Consider the following 13,721-nt stretch of genomic DNA (forward strand, 5'->3'; position numbering starts at 1 on the left):
TAAAAATCATAATGACCTATCACCAGTGAGCTATTTTCAGATCCGGTCCACGAGATCAATAAAAGTATGATGTCTAATGTGATAGCAAGTATGATTTACTTCTCAAATGGCCTCTCATAATATTCTGTTACAGTTCATATTTCTTTGCACTTGAGCACCAGCTAAGTTATTTTTCCTAGAAAGTTTAAATTATCAGTAGGACAAAACATACAACATCAAAACCCAACAGATGGAAACGATCAAGAACGGGTAAACAGCAAAGTACCAAACTGTCGGAAATAAGTAACTGAAAGCCACAGTGAGAAGATGAAGTGTAGGAGGAGCTTAGATGATCACACTCTGTGTGTCCGGTTTGCCCCTTAACTGGGTTAACCATGAACCACTGATAAAGCAACCGGGCTGGACACACTCGGGCTAAATATAGCCCGTGCTGCGAGACTATTAAAGACATAGACAGCAAGGGTAGCAAATAATATTCACATTGGTGCAAAGAAAGAAAAGCACATTGTTACATTGAATTACTTACTGCTGCATGCAACAATGGCATAAATAGTATATTATGCAAAAAATAAAAAGGAAATACTGAAGCAAAATACATTTGATTTAATTCATTTCACCAAAATGTTCTGGAAGCGCATGCAAGAATATCAGATATGACATCAAACTATGCAGCACCTCAAATCGAAACTTTGGTCTTGATGTATATTTACAAGAACAAAACAACAAGGTACTATTAAGAGGAACCAAACAAGTTATTTGGAATTGGCAGACTCACATTCATCGATCTATCTATGTACCGAAGTCATATCTCCATAGTGTGAGGTGGCTAGAGTCAAGTACACACTCACAATCACCAAACATTCTTTCCACTTCGCTCTTCCGAAACCTGACACAACAAGGGGTACCGTAAATTCCGGACTATAAGCCGCTAAATTTTTCCCCAAACGGTCAACCCTGCGGCTTATTCAGTGATGCTGCCAATTTATGTAATTTTTTCGGCCAGCGGTGCTCGAGTACAAAAGGTAAGATTTAGACCGGTGGAATATATGCGCCGAAGAAGACTGCAACTTCTTGGCTTGTGCACAAATTAGATTAGCGTTAACATACCCTCATCATGCAAAATGCAAAAAGAAAGGCACATCAAAAAAATCCAACGGGTTCCGAAAAGCCGGTCTGCGTGACGGAGAGGAGGGCACAGAATCAGGAGTGGATTAGAGTTCAAGCGACAGTGACAGTGCGAGTCCGGCTGTGGGAGCATGGGACGACGTCTATATGACAAGGTTTGTTTCCGACACTGAGGAAGACGACTTTGATGGCTTCAGTTCTAAGGAGGAAGATGAGGACGGTTTACCGTGATTTTTAAAGTACAGTATATTTTTTTTAACAGACCCGTTTATTGTTTTGCGAGCGTGTTGCTACCTGTCACAGTCACGGCTTGGGATGAAAGTTATATTATTATTATTAAAACTTTGAAAACTCTCTCAGTGTACCATCTTTCTTTGTAAATATGTGTAACCATGTATAATATGTATTTGCAAATGTATATTTTTGTAATGTATTTATTTTAGAGACTTATTCAGATATGTTTTGCACGGGCGAATCCAAAAGAAGGGGCTAAACAAACGGGGGCTGACGGGAAGTGTAGTAAAGGTGAGACGCGTTTGTGGACGCGGCGGACAATAGTGGATATATATTTTTGCCATCCTTACCTTTGGAAATATACACTGCTTTCCTTGGATTACTTTCAACGGGACCCGGACTCTGCAGGTCTGCATCAAACCTTAAGTACCGGTATCATTTTCCATTCATTTTGCCGGCTGTGATTTTTGGACTGTGTACTTTGATGAAGGACATTCAGTTTCAATCACGGGACTTAAAGTCGGGTTTGGGTTAATTTTGTGTTTGTTACATTTTTTCATGTTGGCACAAGCGGCTTATATACAGGTGCGGCTTGTGTAAGTACAAAATCGGTTTTCCTCTTAAAATGTGGTGGGTGCTGCTTATAATCAGGTGCGCTCTGTAGTCCGGAATTTAAGGTAAGTTGTTGTGCCATGCAACCCTTTATCAGGAGAGGCCCACCAGACAGCATACACTGGTTTACCCCCTCCGCATCATATAGTTTGGCCGCCCGCTGGCCCAAGCAGGCCATCTGGGAGCCCAGGTTAGCCAGTTCAAGCTGCGCCTAGATCAGTCAGTTTCAACTATCCTTTCACCATTCACATCTATCCCTAGCACACATCTTCCATCCATTAACAAACCTCACATACAGAGCACATTTACCCCAGCCATCCAACCATATTTAGGCCTTCCTCCCATTCTATTTCCCACCATTTCTGCACTACATACTCACATTTATAATTACACCTAAAAGGAGATTTAGAACACAGCATCAGGGGAACCCGTGTATTTTTACCTTCGTGCACTGTAACTTTGACTTAATTGGAATTTGGAACTTTGTTCGTGTCTGCTGCCATCTCATGGCTTATGCCATCATTGCAGGATCAGTTAGCTCAGTCATGATCGATATGATTTCACATACTTGCATGCGAAATCCTTGCACTCACTTGAATGAACCATTATTTTTTTTCACCGTTCTTGGGGTTTGGATTGGCGTTCGGACTCTACTTGAAGCAGGCCTTTTCTAATATATAAAAACAAAACAACAGCCTGCGAAAACAAGCATTACGTCACTTTCCAGCACTCATTCATTCCCATTTCTGAAACTTAATGTGTTCCGCCTAGAACAGTTCTGCTGAAATTAAGATAAAAACAAATGGGCGCAGTAGAAAGTTAAGCATAAAGACTCTCTGAACTCAATTGGGCATTGTCAACACATACTTGTTGGAAAAAATATTCTACAATCAACTTTTTAAGGACACCTCAGACAACCCACTCCATCAAATTGAAGATTTTGTCCTCATTTGAACAAGGTGAACTTTCTTATTTGTCATTCAGTTAAAATTAAATACCGTAAATTCCGGACTATTGAGCGCACCTGATTATAAGCCGCACCCACCACATTTTAAGAGGAAAACCGATTTTGTACTTACACAAGCCGCACCTGTATATAAGCCGCATGCGCCCACATTAAAACATCCAACGCAATCACAAAATTGGCCCAAACTCGGCTTTGAGTCCGGCGATTGTAACTGAACATAAAGTGCAAAGTCCAAAAACCACAGCCGGCAAAATGAACAGAAAATTATACCGGTAACTTAAGATTTGATGCAGACCTGCAGAGTCCGGGTCCCCGTTGAAACTAATCCAAGGAAAAAAAAAAGTCTATATTTCCAAAGGTAAGGGTGGGAAAAATATATATCCACTATTGTCCGCCGCGACAACAGGTCTCACTCACCTTTACCCCACTTCCCGTCAGCCTGCTTTTGCTCCGCCCCTCATTTTTTAATTCGCATAACATATCAGAATAAGTGTCTCAAATAAATACATTACAAAAATATACAGGTGCAAATACATATTATACATCGGTTACACATATTTACAAAGAAAGACGGTACACCGAGAGAGTTTTCAAAGCTTTAATAATAATATTATAACTTTCATTCCAATCCGTGCCTGTGAAGGGTAGCAAAACGCTACTAGGAACACGCTCGCAACACAGTGAACGGTTCGTTAAAAAAACATACCAAGCTTGTAGGAATCACAATAAACCGTCCCCATCTTCCTCCTTAAAACCGACGTCATCAAAGTCGTCTTCCCCAGTATGGGAAAGAGGCTTTGTTATATAGACGTCGTCCCACGCTCCCTTATTCAAAAACACGCTAGCATCACGCTCGCAAAGTGAAGTTTATGTGCAGAAGCTCTGTTTCCTTTTTTATCGGACTGCTCGTTTGCTTTTAGCTTGAAAGCTACGTCATGTGCCTTTCTTTTTGCAATTTGCATGATGAGGATATGTCTACGCTAATTTAATTTGTGCACAAGCTAAGAAGTTGCAGCCTTCCTCGGCGCAAATATTACACCGGTCTAAATCTTACCTTTTGTACTCGAGCGCCGCTGGCGGCTGTTAGATAAATTACATAAATTGGCCGCATCACTGAATAAGCCGCAGGGTTGAACGTTTGGGAAAAAAGTAGCGGCTTATAGTCCGTAATTTACGGTAGTATGCTAACGTTTTTTGTGATTTTGTATTAAACATCAACATTTAACATGCAGTACCTGTAGCCTAAAACTAGCAATCTGAATAATTATTATTTTTCTGCTGGTATGTCAAAATAGGCATTACACCAAAAGGTTTTTCCCATCTTGGGGTGACTACTCACGGTGCACTGAAAATGACATGTTACTGAGCGCAGCAATTATGATGTAATTTTCAGTCGACAGCCAGGGTTGGGTAGGGTTACTTTAACTGGATTACTTTCAATTACTTTTGGATGACTCCAATACCAAATATGCTAATAAAAGACAAAAGAAACTAAATATGAATAAAATGATGACTCACAACACATGGTAAGCTTTCTCCCCTGGCTTTGATCTCTGGCAAAACTAACATAAAATGCGACAGAAACAAAATGAAAATAAATCCAAACAGCTTGCCAACATCGTTTTTGCTGTTCCATGTGTTCCGTTTCTCCCCAAGCCTGCACAAAATTAAGTAATTTTATTCATATTTAGTTTCTTTTGACTTTTAATAGCATATTTGGTATTTGAGTAATCCAAAAGTAATTGAAAGTAATCCAGTTAAAGTAACCCTACCCAACCCTGTCGACAGCAAGATACAAATGGCTTGTGCCTGAAATGAATTCAAAAATAGAGCGTCTATATCAGGGGTGTCAAACTCATTTTAACTCGGGGGCCACAGGATAGAACAAACATTCGGTCGGGGGCCGGACTAGTAGATTAAAGAGAAAGAAAAAGATAGATAAAGAAATAAGAGAAAGAGGGAGCAAAAAGGAGAGAGGGCGGGACAAAGAAAGAAAAAGAGAGAGAGGGAGAGAGCGTGTGAAACAAGAGATAAAAAGTCGTGAGAGAGGGGGAAAATCAAGGGAGAGGAGTAAAGAAATCCAAAGAGACATAGAAAGACAGAAGGAGAGAAAAGAGAAAAGAAAGAGCAAAGGGTAGGAAGAGAGAAAGATAAAAGAGAGAAAAGGAAAAAAGGAAGTTAGAGCAAAAGAAGTTAAAAAGACACAGCGAGAGAAAGAGACAGAGAACAACAAAGGAAGAGAAAGAGACAGAGACAGAGAGTGGGAGGAAAGGGGTGGAATAGAGAGAGAGAGAGAGAGAAATAAATACAAGTACAGTGTCTTTGTTCGAGGCACCTGGCTTTGGCAACATCAAGTTGACATATTTCAACCTGCAACTCATTTTTCTCTTGCGCTTCTTTGAGTGTTGTCTCGCGGGCCGGATTCAATCCCTTAGCAGGCCTGACTTGGCCCGCGGGCCGCCTGTTTGACACCTGTGGTCTATATGCTTTACTCATCTTCCAAGAATGCAAATATTATTCAGAACACTGTTCCGATTAGTTGGAGGTACAACTTTTAATTATTTTGCCACACTTAAACTACAGTTTGAATGGTAAAATGTTGCTTTGGAAAAATATTTCAATATGTATTATCTGCTGGGACCCGTTTCAACCCTCCAAGTGTTCCCTGTGCTAAATTATCTTTAGGCAGGTTTTCAAAGTTTGACCAAGTCACAAATTACAGGACAATAAACAAGGTGGAAAAAAAACTGGAAGGAATCTCGACAGACCTAGGTGAACTCACACTAACCTCAGTCTTCCGGTTTTGGTTTGTTTGAAATAAAAGGTGCGTAAGGGGTGAAGAGATTGCATGTTAGCTTGCGCAAACAAAAACCCTACGCCCAGCTCAACCTTAAGTGTGCTGACAGGGGTTGGGCATTTTGCCTCAAGGTACTCTCTCAAGAACCCTTAGCGACGATCAAATACAGGAGTTGTTTTATAGCTTAGCTACATAATCACACCACGGACACCTTGATTTACTGTTCCTGTTTGCTTCCAGTTTCATTTGTCAAGCTATTTTGTGATAATCCCATTGAACACTTCAGTAGTTTAGACTTTCCCACTCTTTTTAGAAGGTCCACATTACAAATGTAATTCCAAGAACTAACGACAAAGACCTCAAACTTAAAATCGAAAAACATTGGCTTAATGGAATGGCAAGAAAATTTGGTACAACCGTCTTAAACGGTAAAACTCAGAGTTGAGAAACAGAGGGTGAGGCAAATAAATTCCACACTCAGTTGAGCGTGCTTGTTTTTCAGGATTTGGATACAAAACCAATCGCCATTTTTGGCATATATCCTCATCAATTGCACCCAAAAATATCTTCAGTTATTCAGCGACCAATTTCATATCTGACAACTTATAAGTTTTCCCAGTTTTTTTTTTATATATAGTCGTTTTGTTTCTTTTTGTCATTTCAAATTGTCTCATTTCATCTCATTAGCTACACCGCTTATCCTCAGTAGGGTCGCTGGGGTGCTGGAGCCCATCCGAGCAATCATCGGGCAGTGGGCAGGGGACACCCCGAACTGGTTGCCAGCCAATCGCAGGGCACACGGGGACAGACGACTCACTCGCTCAGTCACACCTAGAATTTGGACCGGCCAATCCACCTGAAATGCATGTCTTTGGAATGTGGGAGGAAACCGGAGTGCCCGGAGGAAACCCACGCAAGCACGGGGAGAACATACAAACTCCACACAGTATGGCCGGTAGCTGGATTTGAACCCACGCAGGAGGTTCCCACGACCTCAGAACAGTGCCGCACACGCGCTAACCACTAGGCCACCGTGCTGCCCCTTTTCAAATTGTGAACGCCATAAAACATTTTTTGTACACAAAAAAGAAACGTAGTTCTTTTGTAACTTTTTTTTGTACCGATCTTGTCTTGCCCATTTCAGCTCTAATCCAGATCGGTTTAGTTACTGGGAGCAGACGATGTCATCATGGTACAGCAGCAAACGCTATCCTCGATCAAGCTTTTTTTGGTAATAGAATAAAAAGTTTTCTTTGATTATATCGTAGTCTGTCTTTCTGTGAGTAAATAGGTTCTGTGTTGTGTTTGTAAAGGTTTATTATTGACTCATGAGAGAAGATGCAATTATTAATGAAGGTAGCAGATAGAGTAGGTTGACAGGTATACCAGTTGCTAAGATATCTGCTGTAGACATAAATGATCACGATAAGAAATATCAGGAGATGAACGATTTGTTAGCATGAGGACATAAAAAATCTCAAACAAAAATACTAATTCCTAGTTATTCGCATCATGAGTACTTTTTACTAAAATTTTTTGAGCATTTCCTTAAACGAAGTCTTGTATTTAAGAATCTTTGGATTGGGATTACCAAGCGTTTTCAAACCCAGGTATTTCTGAAATTAACACATTTACAGTAGCTGGTTTATGATATAACCAGGGTTGGGTAGGGTTACTTTAACTTGATTACTTTCAAATACTTTTGGATTACTCCAATACCAAATATGCTAATAAAAGACAAAAGAAATTTTGTTTGTCATTTTGTTTCTGTCGCATTTGATGTTAGTTTTGCCGGAGATCAAAGAGATCAAAGCCAGGAGAGGAAGCTTACCACGTGTTGTGAGTCATCATTTTATTCATGTTTAGTTTCTTTTGTCTTTTATTAGCATATTTGGTATTGGAGTAATCCAAAAGTCATTGAAAGTAATCAAGTTAAAGTAACCCTACCCAACCCTGGATATAAACATCTGAGAACATTAGTGGTGGTAGACATTTTTCATTCTTGGATGCGTTGCAATTCTGATGTGAACAAATCTGAATCGATGAAGAATCAACAAGATTTGAATTACTCTGTTGTACAGATTTTTCAGTACATTTCATTTCCATCAAAAAGTTGTTTTCGATTGCCATTGAAGCTAATGCTGAAGGGGAGGCTGACATGCCGTACTTTTGGCATACATTTTGATTCAATTTAGGACTGAAAAAGTCTGTTCGGAATAAGCCGTGGATACGGAGATTTATTTTCGTCACGTTTTTGTCGTGATACTTCTGTTAGCGCCCCCTACCTAAAAATAGTTTGTGAAACCGGTGACGTTCCCAAGGATTGCTAGCAGGCGCTGGGTCCCCATCTCGCAATCGGATTAGCTGAACTGCTACATCGAACACTGATGTTTTCCTTCAAGGCCAGCAAATTTTGTTTTGAAGGCCTCTGGACAGATTCCTGACCCTGGCAACAAGTAATAGCTGAAATGTGATTGGTAAAATACTTAAATACAAAAAGATAAATCTAGAAACGGCACAAACAGGAGGAAGCAGGTGAAAGGAAGCAAACAGACATCCATCCATCCGTTATCTGCACCGCTTATCCTCAGTAGGGTCGCGGGGGTGCTGGAGCCCATCCCAGCTATCTTCGGGCAGTGGGCAGGGGGAGTTATTTCATAAGTATTAATAGATCAAATCTAATTAACATTACGTGAATCGGAAATTTCTTATGGCAGCAGAGAAGGGTTTGCAGGCTACCACTGACCAATCCCGGCTCTGCTTCAGACAACACGTGAACCGTGATTCGTTGTTAACTGAGCTTGCACAACAATTATCCCAGGAGCCCTTGCCACCAACTCTCAGAATAGTGGCTTCCAAGGAAAGATAAAACTAGTGGATTTTGCTAAGTTTATTCTATTAACACAATATAAATATAATATAAAATATAATTCCATGTGTAGAATATATTTGCTCTCACTTCTTGCAGCATCAAACTTCAAAAACATCTAGGGAAAAAAATAACCTACAATGAAAACTTTTGTGAAAGTAAGATATCTACATTTTGTGCAGGCTTGGGGAGTAACGCAATACATGGAACGGCAAAAATGATTTTGGCAAGCTGTTTGGATTTATTTTCATTTTGTTTCTGTCGCATTTGATGTTAGTTTTGCCGGAGATCAAAGAGATCAAAGCCAGGAGAGAAAGCTTACCACGTGTTGTGAGTCATCATTTTATTCATATTTAGTTTCTTTTGTCTTTTATTAGCATATTTGGTATTGGAGTAATCCAAAAGTCATTGAAAGTAATCAAGTTAAAGTAACCCTACCCAGCCCTGGCGTGCAACCACCTTTTAAGAGAATTTATTTAACCAAACCAGAGGTGTTGGGACATTTTTCCTTCAAGAACAACATAATGAGAACTTGTGGATACAATGAAAAATTTGATTTCATATGCTGTAAATTTACTATTCATGATTTCATTGCCAAAACACGAATCTTCACTGGGGTTGCTGGGATGTCGGAGCCCAACCATTTGACTACAGGCGCTGGGCATGGGACACACTGGACTGGTCGCCAGCCAATTGCAGCGCAGGAACACCGACAGACAACCAGGCAATCAACCTGCCATGCTGGATTTTTGAATGTGAGAGTAAACCAGGGAGCCCGGAGAAAACCCACTCAGGCACAAGGAAATGACCACACAGAAAGGCCGGTGGTTGAGGCTCACTTTAGTGTTGCACAAACAACTAAATCCAGTCACTTGTTAACTACACACAGTTAATTTGCATGTTTAGATACTTTTTTAAAACATTGTTCAGTATATAAAGTATATTGTTTGTACATGATTCAAATTGAATCTTTTCTTCCGGCGCCGTCACGAATGGCAGCCACTCCAGCAGCTCCCGTGTTATTTTCGATTGTTCTCTATTGTTCTCAGCTCAGGGATGCTGCTGGAAATGTGAATTTCCCTTCGGGGATGAACAAAGTATCTATCTATCTATCTATCTATCTATATTTCAAGAGCAAGTGCCAATATGAATAAATACTCTGCGCCGCTAAAATATGGCCAGAGGGGAACAAATGGCTCCCAAACCCCTGGTAACGTCCCTGGTTCCATCTTTGGATAAATGTGCTTTGGCAGTCACATGCAGTAAGGGGAGGCAGGTGAGGCACAGGATGATTTAGATTTATGGCACATGAAGGATTTTTTATTTTATTTTATTGACTCTAAAGGATTTAATATAATACAAATTAAATTTTGCTGAATGCAGTGGGGATTTTTCACAGGGATTCAGGGCTTGGGATCAGTGTGGCTTGGGCAAGAATTATGTTTACATAAAGACGAGAATGAGGACAAGGGGTGACGCGAGAAAAGGAGACGAGGTTTCTGATAAGCTTTCATGTTGTAAGCCCTCTAGAAGTGGCGGCGACTTCCGGCGAGGAGGAGGTGACGTTGGCACCTGGCCCGCCCCATGGGAGGAGTCAGCACGCCCCATGGGGGTGGCCGATGCCCCGACATATCAAAAGGACGGAACACGGAAGATGAAAAGAGACAAGACAGACAAACAAAATCGGAGAACGAGAGATGAGAGGCTCGACAAGACTAATTCGGTAATATTTTGGCAAAATTCAATGGAATTCACTTAATAAATTAAGAAAATAAATCTTCCCCCGTGAAGAAAAGCCTGTCTCTTGTAAATATGTTTCCCTAAATTAAGAAAAGAGCATGCATTTGTTAAGTTTGTGTTTGGTTAATGGAGTCGGATAACTAATTCGAACAATTTGGTAAACGCTAAATTCGTAATATAGTTTAATTCCTAACACACACCTCAACACCAAAACAATAGAATTAGTGATAGTATTAGAAAGCTAAGAGCAAGTCATTTCTCTTGTTGCATGGAATTTACTTTTCATATTGGAGGATTATGCGTCGATTGATACATACTGCTTTTTTGAATAAAAGTAACAGATAACTGTGTTTAGTGTCTGCAGATGCAATGTGAGGTAGGCAATTATTTTGTCTCATTGCAGAGGGCGATAGTGAGACCAAGGATTCTGATAAGGCGCACATTTCAGCTCAATTGAATAGATTTAGTGATAGTATTAGCAAGCTAACAGCAAATTAAGCCATCCAGTCTCTTTTCTTATATTGCATGGATTTTTTAGATAGATAGATAGATAGATAGATAGATAGATAGATAGATAGATAGATAGATAGATAGATAGATAGATAGATAGATAGATAGATAGATAGATAGATAGATAGATAGATAGATAGATAGATAGATAGATAGATAGATAGATAGATAGATAGATAGATAGATAGATAGATAGATAGATAGATAGATAGATAGATAGATAGATAGATAGATAGATAGATAGATAGATAGATAGATAGATAGATAGATAGATAGATAGATAGATAGATAGATAGATAGATAGATAGATAGATAGATAGATAGATAGATAGATAGATAGATAGATAGATAGATAGATAGATAGATAGATAGATAGATAGATAGATAGATAGATAGATAGATAGATAGATAGATAGATAGATAGATACTTTATTCATCCCCGCAGGGAAATTCACATTTCTAGCAGCATCCCTTCGCTGAGAATACAATAATAAAGCAAAAGGAATACAATATACAAATACCCAATGTGACGTGCTAATACCCACTGTAGCGTGTTTTATAGAGTATTTAAATAGTGCTACATAAAATACACACTGCAATAAAAGTACGGTAATATGCAATGTAGGGGGTGTGGTTTAATGTGGGCCTTTACTCCGCCGGGTGGAGTTAAAGAGCCTCATGGCATGGCATAATGAAGGATCATGCATTTATTGATGCTTTTATTTAAAAGAGGTAGCATATACACTTCATTTATAAGTTGAGGCTGGAATTTCAAATGCCCGCTTAGGGATTGAATCAGGCCCGCGAGACAACACTCAGAGAAGTGCAAGAGAAAAACAAGCTGCAGGTTGAAATATATCAACTTGATGTGGCCAAAGCCAGGTGCCTCGAACAAAGACACTGTACTTGTATTTATTTCTCTCTCTCTCTTTCTTTCTTTTCCACCCCTTTTCTCCCACTCTGTCTCTTTCACTCTCTGTGTCTTTTAACCTCTTTTGCTCTAACTTCCTTTTCTCTCTTCCTACCCTTTGCACTTTCTTCTCTCTTTTCTCTCCTTCTGTCTTTCTAATTCTTTTTGGATTTCTTTCTTCCTCTCCCTTTCCTTTCTCTCTCTCTTTTATGACTTTTTATCTTTTGTTTCTCACGCTCTCTCCCTCTCTCTCTCTTTTTCTTTCTTTGTCCCACCCTGTCTCATTTTCCCTCCCTCTGTCTCTTATTTCTTTATCTCTTCTTCTTTTGCTTTAATCTACTAGTCCGGCCCCTGACAGAATGTTTGTTCAATCGTGTGCCCCCCCCCCCCGAGTTAAAATGAGTTTGACACCCCTGATGTAGACTGTAATACGTAAAAAAAAAACTCTTCACAACTGCTGCTTATGCAGGGTTGGGTAGGGTTACTTTAACTGGATTACTTTCAATTGCTTTTGGATTACTCCAATACCAAATATTCTAATAAAGGACAAAATAAACTAAATATGAATAAAATGATGACTCACAACACACGGTAAGCTTTCTCTCCTGGCTTTGATCTCTTTGATCTCCGGCAAAACTAACATAAAATGTGACAGAAACAAAATGAAAATAAATCCAAACAGCTTGCCAACATTATTTTTGCCGTTCCATGTATTCCGTTACTCCCCAAGCCTGCACAAAATTGAGTCATTTTATTCATATTTAGTTTCTTTTGTCTTTTAATAGCATATTTGGTATTGGAGTAATCCAAAAGTAATCCAGTTAAAGTAACCCTACCCAACCCTGTACTTATGCATGCATAGTTGGAGCCCAGTGGGGAGTTTTCTCGCATGCAAACAGCATGGCAACAGTAAACGCCACTTCCTCTTAAATGGGACTTAGCCAAGAGGGAAAAAAAAGTTGATCGGAGTAGTTTGCACTTCTTCCTGCTTTGCATACACAACAGTTACATATGCTTGGAGCGAGAAGCGGCTGCGGTGGGACATATACATCAGCAGCACGTCGTTGTGATTTAAGCACACGCTTGCAACAAATCGTCCAAATAAATGTGTTTTGGAACGAGACGAAGATCGGCAATGGAGGTGCTACGTACCCCAAAGTGCTGATGAAGCCGTTGACGGAGCCTTCTGCGTACAGAGACACGATGTCTCCGATGTGAAGGAAGCTGGATCTGTGTTCTGACATTTTGGAAAACCTGCTTTTAAACGTGTCCCTTTTGCCCCATTGCCCTCCACCAGTCTTTGCTTAAAGTTGCTAATCTGTTCGTCGCAGCGCTTTAAGCGTTCGTTTTCATGTTCGATTTCTGCAGATGAAGCCAAGGACGTACTTCCTGGAGAAATGGTGACTTCTCTTCTGTCAGGCTTTTTGAACTTCTTCCTGAATGTCAGAGATCTGCTTTTCACATCCACCTCGAGGGGCGGAGACTCTTGCTGTCAGGCCTCTGAGTAAATTCCGTTCAGTCCTTCTCAGGGTTGGGTAGGGTTACTTTAACTGGATTACTTTTGGATGACTCCAGTACTAAATATGCTAATAAAAGACAAAAGAAACTAAATATGAATAAAATGATGACTCACAACACTTGGTAAGCTTTCTCTCCTGACTTTGATCTCTGCCGTTCCATGTATTCCGTTACTCCTCAAACCTGCACAAAATTGAGTAATTTAGTTTCTTTTGTCTTTTTGTTAGCATAATTGGTAGTGGAGTAATCCAGAAGTAATTGAAAGTAATGAAGTTAAAGTAACCCTACCCAACCCTGGTCCTTCTTAACGACAGGCTTTCACAACAATACGTTTGCTTTCGTTCCACTCCCTTGCGCTGATCATGGGCGTAACCGGCCTGTTTTCGAGGGTGCTCAAGCACCCCCTGATTTAACCCAAGCACCCCCCAAATAATGGCAT

General features: G+C 40.0%; 1 protein-coding gene across 3 annotated transcripts in view; it reads right to left on the reverse strand.

Moving 5' to 3' along the window:
- Positions 1–13,171, reverse strand: part of itpr2 (inositol 1,4,5-trisphosphate receptor, type 2) — a 167,134-nt gene extending 153,963 nt beyond the window's left edge. For all 3 annotated transcript variants that reach the window (XM_088339631.1, XM_088339630.1, XM_088339629.1), the window contains exon 1: positions 12,917–13,171. In XM_088339631.1, coding sequence (XP_088195757.1) covers positions 12,917–13,008 — 92 coding nt within the window. In that variant the 5' untranslated portion in view covers positions 13,009–13,171. The remainder of the gene's footprint in view (positions 1–12,916) is intronic.
- Positions 13,172–13,721: the final 550 nt, after the last annotated feature.

Source organism: Urocampus carinirostris, chromosome 7 (assembly GCF_059441175.1).
Source record: "Urocampus carinirostris isolate Australia breed hairy pipefish chromosome 7, RoL_Ucar_1.0, whole genome shotgun sequence".
In the NCBI taxonomy this organism is placed as follows: domain Eukaryota; kingdom Metazoa; phylum Chordata; class Actinopteri; order Syngnathiformes; family Syngnathidae; genus Urocampus; species Urocampus carinirostris.